At 37.4% G+C, this 13,673-nt stretch overlaps 3 protein-coding genes across 5 annotated transcripts; 1 reads left to right on the top strand and 2 right to left on the bottom strand.

Annotated features, from left to right (window-relative positions):
- Nucleotides 1-367: 367 nt before the first annotated feature.
- Nucleotides 368-1,503, bottom strand: LOC6650557 (charged multivesicular body protein 2a). The gene is made up of 2 exons (XM_002074058.4): nt 1,097-1,503; nt 368-1,020 (listed from the first exon to the last, which is right to left on the bottom strand). Exons 1-2 carry the CDS (start codon nt 1,407-1,409, stop codon nt 578-580), a joined length of 756 nt encoding a protein of 251 aa, XP_002074094.1. The 5' UTR covers nt 1,410-1,503; the 3' UTR covers nt 368-577.
- A 328-nt stretch (nt 1,504-1,831) lies between these two features.
- On the top strand, nt 1,832-4,609 carry LOC6650556 (exocyst complex component 8). The gene is made up of 6 exons (XM_002074057.4): nt 1,832-2,091; nt 2,156-2,311; nt 2,377-2,725; nt 2,786-3,582; nt 3,641-4,170; nt 4,236-4,609. The coding sequence occupies exons 1-6, from the start codon at nt 2,052-2,054 to the stop codon at nt 4,419-4,421; spliced, it is 2,058 nt and encodes a 685-aa protein (XP_002074093.1). The 5' UTR covers nt 1,832-2,051; the 3' UTR covers nt 4,422-4,609.
- Nucleotides 4,610-5,525: 916 nt separating this feature from the next.
- LOC6650555 (protein groucho) lies at nt 5,526-12,767 on the bottom strand. 3 transcript variants are annotated; one of them, XM_047012452.1, is made up of 13 exons: nt 12,675-12,767; nt 11,024-11,462; nt 10,810-10,904; nt 9,676-9,739; nt 9,432-9,614; nt 8,643-8,840; nt 8,475-8,573; nt 8,108-8,164; nt 7,751-7,927; nt 7,412-7,692; nt 6,673-7,346; nt 6,405-6,604; nt 5,526-5,982 (listed from the first exon to the last, which is right to left on the bottom strand). In XM_047012452.1, the coding sequence occupies exons 2-13, from the start codon at nt 11,057-11,059 to the stop codon at nt 5,875-5,877; spliced, it is 2,172 nt and encodes a 723-aa protein (XP_046868408.1). In that variant the 5' UTR covers nt 11,060-11,462; nt 12,675-12,767; the 3' UTR covers nt 5,526-5,874. The 3 variants fall into 3 exon arrangements, with proteins under 3 accessions (XP_046868408.1, XP_023035746.1, XP_046868404.1); XM_023179978.2 differs by having other exon boundaries at nt 12,289-12,740; XM_047012448.1 differs by having other exon boundaries at nt 12,469-12,740.
- Between the last annotated feature and the right edge of the window lie 906 nt (nt 12,768-13,673).

Genomic DNA, 13,673 nt, shown 5'->3' with positions numbered 1-13,673 from the left:
TTATCTTGTTCAACAATCTACGATTAATATAAACATGTAGAAAAGTGCTATTTAAAATTTAGAAATCTTTTAAAGAACAATCTTGTCTAATCTAATTGAAAAGTCTGCAACTTCGAAAGCGTATTTGCTTTAATACTCATTAAAACAAGTGTTCAAAATTATTTGAGCTAAATTTTACATTCGTTTTGAAGCCAAAAATTTGAACTTCACAATTTCAATTATGCTTTAAATATAAAAACTCATTTCAAGAATAAGCACTAAAGAAAAACAATTTATAATGCATATTTTGGAACATAGTTACAATTTTTTAAAGTATTATACCTGAAATTTGAGTTAATTTTCTAATTACAAACGATTTTCGACGATATGGAAAAAGGAAACACAAGCCTTCTGTGTAAATTTAATAACGTTTGCGGCACTAGCATATACATATAAAGTATGGTGGACCTGCAAAAACCGCTGGATCATAATTTCTTACGGTTTTGCTTACGGAACGGGTGTATGGGTGGATATATATATATATATAAGTATAAAATGTGATTTGGGAAACGGCAGGCAGATAGCAATTGATTAATTACTAATCCTTGCGTAGTTTATCCAAACGGGCTTGCAAGTCGGCATCCGCATCTGACATTGGTGAGTTGCCACCGGAGCCCCCAGCTCCACCATTGCCACCGCCACCACCACCTCCCCCACCGCCGCCACCAGCACCGCCAGCAGCCACAGCGGCAGGAGTTTTTACTGCTCCAGCTCCACCGGCAACAGATAGTGAACCCGAGGCAGAAGGCAGATCACCAAGTTGTTCGCCCAACTGTAAGCCAAGTTCATCTAGAACCTGTGAGACAACAGCATCAGTCTCTTCCTCATCGCCTTCATCTTCCATTGCATCGTCGATGACGTCGTTGATCATCTCCTCCTTCATGTCCATAATTTCTGATTGCTTTTCAAAATCTTGAAGGATTTTCTGGATTTGCGGGAGATTCAATTGACGATTCATATTCTGCATGGCCTTGGTCACACCTGTAAGGAAATAGATAATAGCATGAATCAGCTGACAGGTATTACCCAGTCCACCCCAATCATTCGATTGACGCACCTTTCATTGCCTGTGCCATTGTGTTTTGGGATTTAAGCGTCTGGATTTTCAGCGATACCGCCTGGATATTTGCCTTCATTAGCATGAATTTCTTGGCATAGCGACGCGTTCGCACAAGATCCTTGGCCATGATCTTTACGGCATCCATTTGTCCCTCCTTGGCCATCTTTTTGATGTCGGCAATGATTTTCTTCTCCTGCTGTTCCATCTTCATGCGCTCACGATCCAAATCCCTCATTGCCTTGTTGAGAGCCCGCTGATTCTTCCGGAGCATCTCATCAGGGCTAATTTTCTTGCCAAAAAGCCAATCCATCTTAATCACTTACACGAATAAAACTGAAAATTCTAATTCAATTCTGAGACGGAGAAGGAGGAATTACTCATCCAACACAACAAAACAAATAAGTGCATGGTTAATCATTTTAAGGTCACTCTAGTTGGGTGTTGTATTAGAAGATTTGAAAACTGTGAATGGCAGCAGTAGTGTCGTCACTAAATACAAAACTGTTACTAAATAAATAAATGCTTTCCAGACTTGCGGTTTTCTAAATGGCTTTAAAAAGTCAAACAATTTTACTTCCAATTCATTTTGCTACTGGCTTTTTTACTTAAGAGCTGGTGATTTAAATTCTTAATTAATTTAAGTCATTGTAAGGCCTATCTTTACATTAAGAGACTTGCCATTAACGTTTCGCTGTGAGTGTATTTCAGTGTTGGCTAACAATAAATTGAAGCAGCTGATCACAAGTGCTGCAAAACTTCTTGACCCAAGTTGGAGGTGTAGAAAAAACCACAAAATTAAAAAAATATAAATCAAACGCAATATTATACACTTTAACAGTTATTACAGACCTGCCCCTTACTCTGCTTAGGTCAAAAAATACATAACTACTCTCTAAATAGAAATTACAACAAATAGAGTTGGTGGAGAGTAGCTTAGGACCAATCCCCGAAAATGAAAGAGTTTGATGACTTCAACTTTAGCGTTGAGAAATGTAAGTTACACAGATTTTATATATTTTAAAAATATTGTATTTAACTTGCTCCCCTTGACTACAGATACCAAGGAGCTGACGCGGGAATGTGTGGGTGGCAGCGACCTGCAGCAACGGAAGAAGGAAATCGAAGCTTACAATGAGCAAACCTCGGCCACTCTCAAACAAACATGCAAAAAGAACTATATGGAGTTTATACAAACGGCCAAAGAGATATCACGTAAGCGGGGGAGTGAAAATAAGAGAAGACGCCCCTTGATTTAAATTATTTATTCTCTTACTTAGATCTTGAGTCGGAAATGTATCAATTATCGCATATTCTCATCGAGCAGCGAAATATCCTGGCCTCTATGACAGATGGAAAAACAGCCACTCAACTCAAAGCTGACAGTACAGAGGTCGATAGCAGTAGCGGGGCAACAGCTGGAGCAGGAGGAGATGATTTGGAGAATAGTCATGCCACACGTGCGGTTAAAGAAATGGTTCAGGGATTCAATGGCAATCTGGAGGGCAAGACATTTCTCAATGAAGGGGCACTAATCGAGCTCGATGGCAATGATTATCGGCCCATTCAGCGAGTATTTTTCTTTTTGTTCAACGACGTGCTCATTGTGTGCAAAGTTAAGCATGATAAGTAAGTGGCAATCGAATCCACCTAGTTTCTTCTATTTATTTTATTTCTAAACTCTTTCAGACGCTTGGACTTTCTCACCGAATATGACCCCAAGAAGATAGCTGTCATTAATATTAAAGATTTGGATGGCGTTAAGAATGCTATAAATATAATAACACCGGATGGTTCAAAGATCTATCAAAGTATTACAGCAGCCGGCAAAACCGAATGGATTGAGAAACTTGAAGAAGCCTTTCGTTTTGATCAGCAGAAGAAATCCAAGAAAGGTCAAGCCCCACAGCCACCGAATCGTGCCAAAGGAGCGGCAAACCAACAGCAAGCTAAATCAACATCAACCACTCCAGAAAAACAGGCATCCATATCACCGCAGCAAACAGAACCAAAATCTCTGGAGGATGAGACACCAGAGTGGCTGGGCACAGCCAGTGAAGAAATCCAGACATTGGTGGCTCAACGTCATTTCGAAGATGCCCAGGCTTTAATTAAGCGTACTCAGGACTTCTTTTTGACTGCGAATCGTAAGAAATTGCCACAAGCAGCCAATATTGAAAGCAAAGTGAAACAACAAGAGATTAAATTGATTAATGTCCTACTCAAAGAGTTGTCCAATAGTCATAATCGTAATTTACAAATTGCCTTAAGAGCTGCCAAGCGGCCATTAAAGATACTTGTGGAGATGGGAAGATATCGTCAGGCGAGCTCCACACTGTTAAAAGTATGTGCAGTTAGCCTTCGTGTGGCGCAGCGAGAGGCTCGTCGAAATAATGCAGAAATCTCAGAGCTATTCTTTTGTGATCTAACGCAAGTGGCTTGTGATTTTCTAGCGGCCTTTGAACAGCAACCGGCTTGTGTGAGTGGTAAGTATTGATATGAAATTGTAAGTTCTTCTCACGTTATCACTTTATTTTTTGGTAGCTCTTGTCGTCTGGTGCAATGCCGAATTACAATATTTTGCCAGTCAATTGATCAAGCACTATCTTACAAAGGGTACCACCCTGGAGGCGGTGGCCAAGTGTGTGGAGCGTGTGCGCAAGCCATCGACTAAACTTACTGAGATCGGCTTAGATATCAGTTATCATTTGGAGGGATTATTGCGTACCACATTGGAATCATTGATTGAGGAGTCTCGGCAACGACTTTTAGATTCTGTGGGACGCACCGAAGAGATATGGCAACCATATAATCTGCAAACTAAAACGAATTTAAAACGTCTGCTCCTCGAATTAGATGCACTGGGCATCGATGTGCGTGGCCAGGCGACGGGAGACACTTGGTTGAATTTAACTCAATCCACAGTGGTATTTATAAGACATTTTCTGCAACTAACCGAGCATTGTGCATGCTTGGCCAAATGTGAGACACTAGTGCAAAAATTGGAGTATTTGCTAAGGGATCTGTTTCTGGCCCAGCACTCCTTAAAACCGCCCAGTGACATGGCTGTAGATGTAAGACATCAAGTTATCCAAATAGATAAAGAATGCTGTTTAATGATATTTCATTTCCGTTTCAGCCCAATTTTGTGATGAAAAACAAAATCTTTCTGGTGGACAACCTGTTGCCGATTGCCATTGACAAGTTCAGACAGATCTCTGGACGGCAATGTGAAAATTTAAGGGAATTACACACGAAACTCTCACGTCAACAGGGTGCTCCATTGCCGCGACAGCGCAGCGTCTATACCACAGATGTTTTCTAGACTTATTTAATTGTCCGGTTTTTGCATTACTTTCGATTACATATAATTTTTTATTTTTTTTTTCGTTTGTTTGCTTCAATTATTTATAATATAATTATATACATATATAACCACAATAATAATAATAATATTTTGTAAAATTAAAAATCGAAGCGTGTGTGCTGCACTCTATCAATTTTTCCTTTTGTTTTCGCTCTCCTATATTATAATATATATAGTTCTATATATATATATATACGTACATATATATATATATCTAAACTCTAAACAAGTTGTTGCTGTTCCGTTTGTTTTGTGTTTTACTTTTAGCTGGGTGTATTGTTTTTTTTATTATTTGTTAGAACATAGGATTTTACAGTTGAATTGAGAAAAAAATTGTTTAATGTTTTTCTGTTTTTTTTTCTATTTCTTATTTTTTTTACACACATTTTTTCAAAAAAAGCTGCGAGAGTGTTTATGTGTGTGATTTACTTAAGATTTTCTTGTTTTCCTCTTGCTTTTTTAATGTAAAAACTCTTAACTAAAATCCTTACTAGTTATATTCATTTATATTTATATATATATATATCTATATATATATATTTCTTGCATGGTTTTCATATTTCTTTTTGTTTTTTGTGTATTTTGGGTGTGTGTGTGACAAGGTGATAGGAGGAGTACAAGGAAGGAAGAAAAGAGGCAGAAAGGAAGTCCCTTAATATTTGTTTAAACAAAAGTTGATAACTTAAAATATAGCTTGATGGTTGAACAGTGTATTATCGAATAAGGACTTTCACATTACACAAAATTGGAAAAAACTAAATGATCTGATCTGACCTGACTGAGCTCATCGGATCCGATCTGATCTCTCATTGCATAATCTCTCAAAACGCTCCTGCAATATGACTAATCCATGCATGGAATCGTTATTCATTTAGGTGAAACGATACTAAAATAGGTAACGACGACTTTGTTTTTTCCATTTTTATTCTCTTTCGCTTCATCTTTGTCGCCGTCTTCTTTCGCGTGTTTGTGTGTGTGTGTGTGCTTTACTTAACCGTTTTATGCTCTTCACATCTGTTTTATTTTCGTTTTATTTTTCCTTTTTTTTTTTTTGTGTTCAACTTTTGTTTCTGTTTCTGGTTTTATTGGACTTAACTTAAGCTTAGTAGCTACAATTACTCTTAAATATTTAGTTTTCTTTTTTTTTTGTTTTGTTTTGTTGTGTTGTTTTTATATATATATGTATATTAGAATTTTCTTTGCTTAGCTTTTCTGCAGGGTTGTTGTTGTTGGTTGTTTGCTGGATTTAGCTGCCCGCTATTTTGCAGTTGTTATTAATTATATTTGCATGATTCCTTCTTCTTCGTCTTCTTCTCCTACAACTCATTCCTTTTGTTGTGTTGTGTTGTAATAAAAACCTATATGCGCTTATTACAAAATGAAAAAATCTGCTTTGTGTGTTGTTGGGATTTTAATAAATAACTTCATAGACAGTAGCCTTCTTATCGCCCGAACCCGTCACTATATATTTATCGTCAGTTGATATGTCGCAGCTAAGTACGGATGATGTTTCCTTTGACTGCAAATTAAATGGAATATATTATTATATTATCGATTTCAAGAAGAAAGTCAATTAGTTATAATTTTGAGAACACTATCCAATTTGTTTTAAAATAAACTGCTAACAGAAGTTGTTTTAAAAACAAAAAGTTAACACCTATTAAACAGTAAACTAATTGTAAGATAATCTTGGTTAAACAATTCAACCATTGCTCTCTGTGTAATCTTAAAATCTTCTACGAAACTATCAGAAAAATTCTCATTAGAAGTAAAAAACAAATATCAAAAATATAATTGATATTGTTATAACATAAAACTAAGTTAACCTTCTTATCTTTTTTATATATGAGAAGATAACTTCCAAGCTTAGAGCTTTACATTTCTTTTAATCTCAAATTTTCTAATTTCTGAAGATTGGTTTAGTTTTGGGAATCTGCTTACCTGGAATATGCTGGCACCGTATGGTGTTCGCCATGCGTTAAGCAGGTTATCTTTGCCGGTGGAAACAAACCATTTGCCGCAGGCAGCAAAGCGTAGCGACAGGACACAGCTCTCATGCAAGTGCAGTTGATATTTGTCCGGTTTCGATGCATGCAATACTTCCACATGGGAATTCTCCATGCCCACTGCCAGCCAGTCACCTAAACGAGAGAAATAAACATTAAATATCTTTGCTACAGGAAAAGCTATTGCAAATTATAGCACCCACCTGTGGGACAGTAGCCTAGCGAGAATATTTGAGAACTGAAGTCGTGTTGTTGCAGTTGGCGACCCTCGCGTAGATCCCACGATCGCACTGTGTTATCGAGTCCACCCGTCCATAAACGAGAGCCATCCGGACTGATGTCAATGCATGATGCACCATCCGTATGACCCTGGAACTGACGCACCAGTATCTCGTTGTGCAGATCCCAGACGGCAATGTTGCCATCACTGCAGCATGAGAAGCACACCTTCGAGTCTGGACTAATAGCCAGGGCATAGCAGGCGGGCGCCGCTGAGGTTAGTTCGGCCTTGATACGGGGCGTGGGGCTGGCCAAATCCCATATTGATAGATTTGATGCCTCGCCACCAACAATTAGGGTACGTCCATCGGGCAGTAGCTTCACCGAGCGTATATAATTATCGCGCTGCAGGCAATCCAATTGACTGACAGGATTCTTATTGCCCGGCTGTGAGATATCCCAGACTTTCACGCAACCCTTGCCACCCGTATAAACGTATTTTGTTGGATTTGAAATGGTCACGGCACAAACGACTTCACCATGCGACAGTGTATTGATTTGACGGGCATGTCTGGGTATACCAACACCGACTAATGCATCTGGCGGGAAGGGCACCGGTTGCAAGCTGCCCTCACCGTTCATATGGAAAGAGTAAGCACTGCGGCGAAAGGGAAAATAAAAATTAATATTGAAAATTTGTCAATTTTGTCAACTAGAACTTACGGCTTTCCACCAGTCAGGGCCGAAGGATGTGGAATGCCATTTGTTCGCACATGTGCATGCGGATCATACGGCATCGGCGGCGGTCGACCATAGGCAGGATCCGATGGCGGACGTTGATAGGGATCCGCGGGCCGTTGATACGGTGCTCCTGGATAACCAGCTGGCCCTCCCGGCGGTCCACCTTGTGCCATCATTTGTTTAGGATTAACACCCTGAGCTGGTGCGGCAGCATTGGGTGTCGGTGTGCGTGCCTTGGCACCCGGTGTGCCCGGTTTTTCCATCTAAAAATAATTACGAAATGTTAATGATTTTCAATATTTTTGTAAAATTATTTCTTACATCTTTTGTCTTGAGGCTGGGTGTGGAACGTGATGAACTAGAACCAGAGCGCGAAGGCGGACGTTCCTGTTTAATGCCACTACTGCTGGGTTTATCCAAACGCTCGCCATTTAAGCTTTCTCGATCCCGCACCTCCATGGAGACATGTTCACCGTTGGGACGTGGAGAGTGGGATTCCTATTACCAAAGGCCCAAAAGAAAGATAACAAAGAGAACAGAATATATATATTAATAAAGAATGTTGATTTGGTTTTGTCCTTTTTTTTTTTTTTTGTGTTTTGTTTTAGAGTGTTTTTTTGTTTGTTTTTTTTTTTTTGGGATAGTTGCATTTTTTCAATGGGCCGACACTCAACTCACCATTTCATTTGCAACATCTACGACTAAATCTTGATCGCTTTTCTCGCCTTCATCCTCCTGGAAATAATTTTGAAAAAAACACAAACACAATATATATAAATATACAAAAATTAAAATAATAATCACAATAAAATTAGCAATTAGCAGGCTTTTTTTTTTTTGTTTTGTTTTTGATTTCAGGCTTAAACAACAACAACGACTACAACTATACTAATAATTTATGGTGAGTTGAGAGAGGCATTAGCTAAGTTAGCTAAATTATTGATTTTGGGATTAGAACAAATGATGATTGATCATGATTATGATGATGAATGTATTTGATGGAATGGATGGTAGGATGAGATGATTGCTGGCTGGATATACTCACTTGCATCTTTTCTTCTTTTCGACGTTTCGAATCATTCTCAATGTCCAAAGGGGAACGCGTACGATATTTCTCACGATCGGCTGGTGAAACTGAATTCCGCTGCAATTGAATAAAAATATTGTTGTTAACATACTTAAAAAGAATGTCAAAGACTTTTCTCGGACTTACCAAACGCTCTTCTGCTCCTGCTGGTCCTTCGAGGCCTGTTGGTTTTATATCCGGCCGATGATGTTCCGGCGGCGCTTTAAGCAAACCCTGTGGACCCCCATGTGGCAATCCCATGGTGGCACCCAAGGCGCCAAAGGGATTCAGTGCACCCATAGGCTGTGGCGGACCGCCCGGCACTTGCTGAGCGTGAATTTGTTGCTGCAAATGGCAAAGGGACACAGACAAAACAAAAAGGATAATTGATTAGTCATTCATAAGTTATTTTATTTAGTTTCAAAATGTGTGCAAGCGAGAACAACAACAGCAACTGCAACAACAACAATGTTAATCGAAAACATTAACCATAATTATATTTATATATATTTTTTGTTCTTTTGCTTTGCTTTTTATGTAGTTTAATTGTGGGGCGGGCGTTCAGCATTGGCAACAAACATAGGCAAACAGAATGAACTGGCAAAAAGAAATATGTTTTTGAAAACTTACTAAAAGTTGTTGTATTCCATGTTGCTGCTGGTGCTACACACATATACACACAAACACACACACACACAGTTGTTGCGTAAGTTCGTCGATCGACAACAAAAAAATTGGTTAACAAATCAAAGGGGAAGAAATAAAAACATAAATAATACATGATGTCTTAAACGTGAAATGGAAACTTTTAAAGGGAAAAACTTTCCATTTTTAGCTAAATCATAAGTTTTGAAAAAAGGCTGTTGGTTTAATCCTTTTTTGTACATCTAATTCCGAATAATCATTTGATGTTTTCAATTAATTAACTTAACTTACCCCAATGATTAGATTCAGCTCTTGCATGGTAACCTGCTTCGCACGCTCCACCGCCTGCAGCACTTGTTGCTGATGATCGGCCTGTAGGAATGGAAGTAGCTGATTGATCAATGTATTTAAACGCTTGGCAATTTCCGTTTGTTTGTGCATCTCCACATTAAGGCCATAGGACATTTCATAGTACTACAAGGATCAAAAAAGTGTTAATTGATTGGCTAACTGATTTATAGTTTCGGTAATTTACCATAACATAATGGCGCTGCATTTCAGTTTTCTCATTCGCCAGTTTTTCGCACTCCAATTTGATGCTGAAATAAAAAGAAAAAAACAATTCACAGAAAACGAGATTAGTTTTTTTGTTTTTTTGCTTATTTTTGTTTTAGGGCAACGGAAACACCATCCGCCGCCCTGCTCCTGCTTGAGAGAGCAGGAGGAAGAGGCGCACACAAGAGCAGGTTAATCCTATCACAAGAGATCCCAGAGAGCATTAAGCATATGGCGCAAGTAAACCGGTTTTTTTTTTCTTCTTTTTTTGCCTTTTGTTTTTGCCAAAACGCAGACGCAGCATCTTCACATACATACAAATAAACATACACACACACACATGATTGTACGTGTGTGTTAAAGCTTGCGAATATCAATCTGGGTTTAGTTTTCCAAGAACATTTTTAGAATCAAATTCTTGCTGAAACAAAATCTAAATCAACAATTTGATGTACTTTAAAGCCTTAATTTGCCTAAGTTAATTGCCTAAATTAATGTATTTAAATTACTGAATCCTTTTTAAATCTTGCAAACATTCGTAACGAATCGAAATGAAAGATATATAATTTCTCCATACTTATAACTTCTACTAACTGTCATTATTTTAGTCTATAGATCTCTTACGTAATAGTAGAACGTTTTGAAATTTAGTAACATTTAAAAAATTCTTTAAAAAATTAACTTTGTTATTCGAATCTTGATTACTTTAAGGCTATTGATTTCTACAGAGAAGAAACCAAATTCTATTCCTAAATCCTAAATAAAACTTTAGTATTGTACAATATTTCAAACTTAAATTGTTTATATACAATTTCAATAATATTTGATTCGTTTTTGAGCAATTACACCTATAAACCCTTTGGAAATGGGACTTATTTACAAAATGCAAGTGCTTTTATACATTAATTGAAGGAAATAAAGGATTATCCCGAGTCTACAATCTCTCCGATTAGTTAATCGAAAGTTTTGGCAAATTTCTAAACACATTTTTAATTGATAACTAAATGTTTCTGGTTTAATCGTTCTTGTGGCTTGCCATTTGCATCAGCTGATAACTCTAATGTGATATCTCTCTTCCTTGTGTCCGTATTGAAGTTAATTTCCGGATACTTGCCTATGATTCTGGGCCTGTAGAAAATTGAACTCCTCCTTAATCCGTTCCAATGTGTCAGCAATGGTAAATTTGATTGGGCCCTGAGGTGGTGGTCCCTATAATTGATTAGGAATACAAAGAAAGAGAGACGGGGTGGTCAATTAGGATAAACCCAAATGAATTGGTTGACATTAACACTTAGGTGTAGGAGTAGTTGTAGGAGGATGTTACTTACCCCGGCGGCAGGGTGACGCACCGGTGCGGGATACATTTTGTTTTTGTTGCTGTTGTGGCAATTTGTTGTTGAGCCGCTTTTAAACAACAACAATAATTTGTTAAATAATTTCTAGATGCTTTCGCCGCGGACTGTGTCTAGACCGTGCGGACCTCGTCCTCTGGTCAAATTGATTTGTTGTTACTGCTTTAATCCCTCTCTCACGCTCTCTCTCTCTCCACTTGCTTCAATTTTATTCTCGTGTATCAGCAGCAGCGTGTGGGTTTTATTTTTAATATGCTTAATAATAATTTCTGTTGGTTTTTGACTTTTTTCTTATTATTTTTATTGATGTCCCAGGATTTTGGTGAACCTGGTCTCCGCATACCATCAACCCGGAACTTAGATAACTTCCAGATTTTCCATATTGTTGCGGTATTGCATTTTATTGTGCCGTATCCTATGGGGAAAGTGAATTTTATCATAATTTTAGTTCATTTTGATTTCTTTTTCTTTTCTTTTCATCATATTTTGCACCATTTTTTTCGATACGTAGAATTATTATACGCACACACACATACACTCACATACGGAGAGACACACGCACGTACTACACAGCAATGGCTGTGCCAACGAGTACACACACACACAGAGAGACATTGGAGTATGAGTGTGAGTGTTTACCGCCGAAAAATCAAGCGCACAGTTGCATGTGCCTTGGCAAAAAAGGCAAATTCGGTTACGCAAAAATGCACAGATAACTTTGCTTGAACTTTACAATTCTCAATTTATTTATATTATTTAGATTATTTTTAAGAATAGGATGAGGGCGGCCTTATTACTTGAATCATAATTGTTCGAAAACTAAAGCACGCCTCTGCACAAACAATATTCCCACATATACAGACAGACTGCAATTAACTAGAGTTGCCATTTTCACACACACTTTAAATGATAATCATTGAAGCAATTATGTGGCATGATTGGTTATCACAATTTTAATTGTTGCAACAATATAATAATCTTTATTAATTGAGTATTGCAAAACATTTGGTGCCACAATTATTTGGATATTATTTAAGATTTTGTTTGAGGCGGCAACTCTACTCATAGAAGTAGCAAAAGGCGCACGCACCTCCCAAAAGTAGCGAGTAGCTCACACACGCACACACACATGCATACACTTATTACCCCTCACACCGATACAAGAACCAACACAGCAGTAGCAGCGCAAAAGGAAAAAATTTTTGTATAAAAAATAAACAAAAGCAATTAAAAAAGAATACCAATTTCTTTTCAGTTCTTTTGCCAAAATTGCGTAGGTCGAAATTCGTTCATTTTTTAATTGCCGCCTTTCGAGCGGTTAACCCGCACGCGCCACAGACTTGCGAAAACACTTTTTAGGAGTTTGCGAAAATTATTTGTTAATTTTTTTTCTTAATTTTTTGTCTTCCTCCAAAACTGACCAAACCGACGACCGTCCTACACTCGTTCGCTGCTTCTTGTGTTGTATGTATGTGTTTGGCGGCGCTCTCTTTTGCACTCTCACGCGCACTCGCTGGCTCACTCACGCTCGCGGCTTGTAAATGGCGTTCTCGTCTATAATTTTTCGCATTTAAGCAATTTGCATTTTTCTCGTTTGCTATTCACATTGATTTTTGTCAATTATTACTTTGTAGATGTTGCTGACGCGATTCCACCGTGTTTTGTTTTCGCTAAAAGGAACCGTGGCGTATTTTTTTAAATAATTTTAAGCCGGCGAAACGGCACAATTTGTTGTTATTGTGGTTAGTTAATCGATTATGGTAACACCGATGTTTTTCCCGTCTCTAGCAATGCTATCGATAACATATCGCAATCAACCGCAAGTGATCGGTAACTGTCAGAAACAATCGATGGCTTGCAAACAATTTCATATTGGCGCGTAAAACTAATTTTAAAAACCATAACGGCAACTACCCGATTTTTTGAAATAAAACCCTCTAACTTTACTTTTCAAAATAATACGAGAAAATATTAATAATAACTTTGGTCTGAGTAATTTGTGGACCCCGGGCTCAAATTTGGATTCAAAAATATGTAATTGAGGTGCGCTGACAAAAACACATGCTTCTGCTTCTCTGCTGCAAATATCTGTAATATGTACATACCCCTATCTTAAATCCAAACACCCTAAGTAGCAAGTTAATCTTTCGCCTGAAGAACACATTTCTGTGTACAAAAAAATAAGTTGTAAGGTGTAAAAGCAAAGAAAAATTTTCATATTATAATAACGGTCATAGTTTTGGTTTTTTTTTTCGCAAAAATTCACTTATTACTAATAATAAGTTATTAGGCTTGAAGAACCCTTACAGATTAGAGGGTTAACAAAATATAACTTGTTTTAGGAAAAGCATTAGCCACTTTTGCCAGTGACAAGTTATCTATTATTGCAATATTAAATCAAAATTCGGTTTTAATTTGGGGTATTAATCAATTAAAAATATATTCGGCCTTTATAATAATTGATATACCAGATCCCTGAAAAAATTTTAACATTTTTTACAATAGTTTGGTGTAAAAATAAGTTATATCAAAATTTAATTTTAGACAATAAATATAAAGATACGAGATTATATAATAATAATAAAAACACAAATTGTTTCATTCGCCAAAATGATTTCAAATCAAA

This window comes from Drosophila willistoni, chromosome 3R (genome assembly GCF_018902025.1).
Source record: "Drosophila willistoni isolate 14030-0811.24 chromosome 3R, UCI_dwil_1.1, whole genome shotgun sequence".
Classification (NCBI taxonomy): Eukaryota; Metazoa; Arthropoda; class Insecta; order Diptera; family Drosophilidae; genus Drosophila; species Drosophila willistoni.
Note: the sequence above shows the minus strand (reverse complement) of the source record. Positions and strands in the feature narration are given on the sequence as shown.